Genomic DNA, 1,078 nt, shown 5'->3' with positions numbered 1-1,078 from the left:
GGCGGCGGCGGGAGGAGACGCGAGTCCCGGGACCCGCCCCGCGGCTCCAGCAGCAGCAGCAGCAGAGGGCGACAGCAAGACCAGCGGCAGCGGCATCAGCAGCAGCAGCAGCCAGGCCTCCGGCCGCAGGGGGGCCCCTGCTGCTGCTCCTCTCCGCAGGGAAAGGAAGCTGAGAGGCGCAGAAGCTTTGCGGCAGAAGTTTGGCTGCTTCGCAGCAACGGAGCAGGAGCTGCAGGAGCTTTCATGCGGTACGCGCAGCAGCAGCAGCAGCAGCAGCAGCTGCAGCAGCAGCAGCAGACGCGTGCAGGTGGTTGCTGCTAGGGGCCGCTGGTGCTTGGGGTTGAGCTCAATGCGTGCTTCTGCTGCTGGGCACTTTGTTGGAGCGTTTGCTGCTGCACAGCCATGCTGCTGCTGCTATTGCTCTTGCTGCTGCGGCTGCTGCTGCTGCTGCAGGTTGCTGCCTGGACGGGCTGCTGCCGGGGGCCGACGCAGAAGAGACAGTGGGGATGGCGCATAGCGAAGTGCCTGGCTCTGCAGCAGCAAACAGCTGCGGGCAGCAGCAGGGAAAGGGTGCTGCTGCTGCTGCTGCTGCAGCAACAGCAAAAGAGGGCCCCGGGAGCCCCACACCGCCCCCGCCGCTCGCACGTATAGACGCATGCAGCCACTGCTTCCATCTGCGCTGCATCCAGGTATGGCCAACTGCTGCTGCTGCTGCTGCTGCTGCAGGTGTTGCTGCAGCTGGCCTGAACAGCTGTTGCTGGCGTGCCCTTGCTGCAGCTGTTGCTGCAGCAGCAGACGCGGAGCTTACCAATGTCCAGCTTCCTTGCATGCGCTCCTGCTGCTTAATTCGCTTCCTCTCCAAGTGCCGCTGCTGCTGTGCTGCTGCTGTTGCTGCTGTTGCTGCTGCTGCTGCTGCGCAGGTGTGGGCGCAGCGGGAGACATCTTGCCCTCTCTGCAAGGCCGTTTTTTCTTATATTGCTGCTTACCACGGCGCCACAAGGGAGCTCCTCGATGTGGTCAGGCTGCTGCAGCTGCAGCTGCTGCTGCTGCTGCTGCTGCTGCTGGTGCTGGGGGGGGG

At 64.7% G+C, this 1,078-nt stretch overlaps 1 protein-coding gene across 1 annotated transcript; it reads left to right on the top strand.

The window, feature by feature from the left end:
* Positions 1-14: 14 nt before the first annotated feature.
* ETH_00039255 (uncharacterized protein) lies at positions 15-517 on the top strand (the record flags this gene model as incomplete). The annotated part of the gene is made up of 2 exons (XM_013375501.1): positions 15-248; positions 454-517. Coding segments are annotated over 2 exons (298 nt in total), but the record flags the coding sequence as incomplete, so codon positions are not given.
* Positions 518-1,078: the final 561 nt, after the last annotated feature.

This window comes from Eimeria tenella, genomic scaffold (assembly GCF_000499545.2).
Source record: "Eimeria tenella Houghton genomic scaffold, Eth_scaff2812, whole genome shotgun sequence".
Lineage (NCBI taxonomy): Eukaryota > Apicomplexa > Conoidasida > Eucoccidiorida > Eimeriidae > Eimeria > Eimeria tenella.
This window is presented reverse-complemented; position numbering and strand designations above follow the sequence as displayed.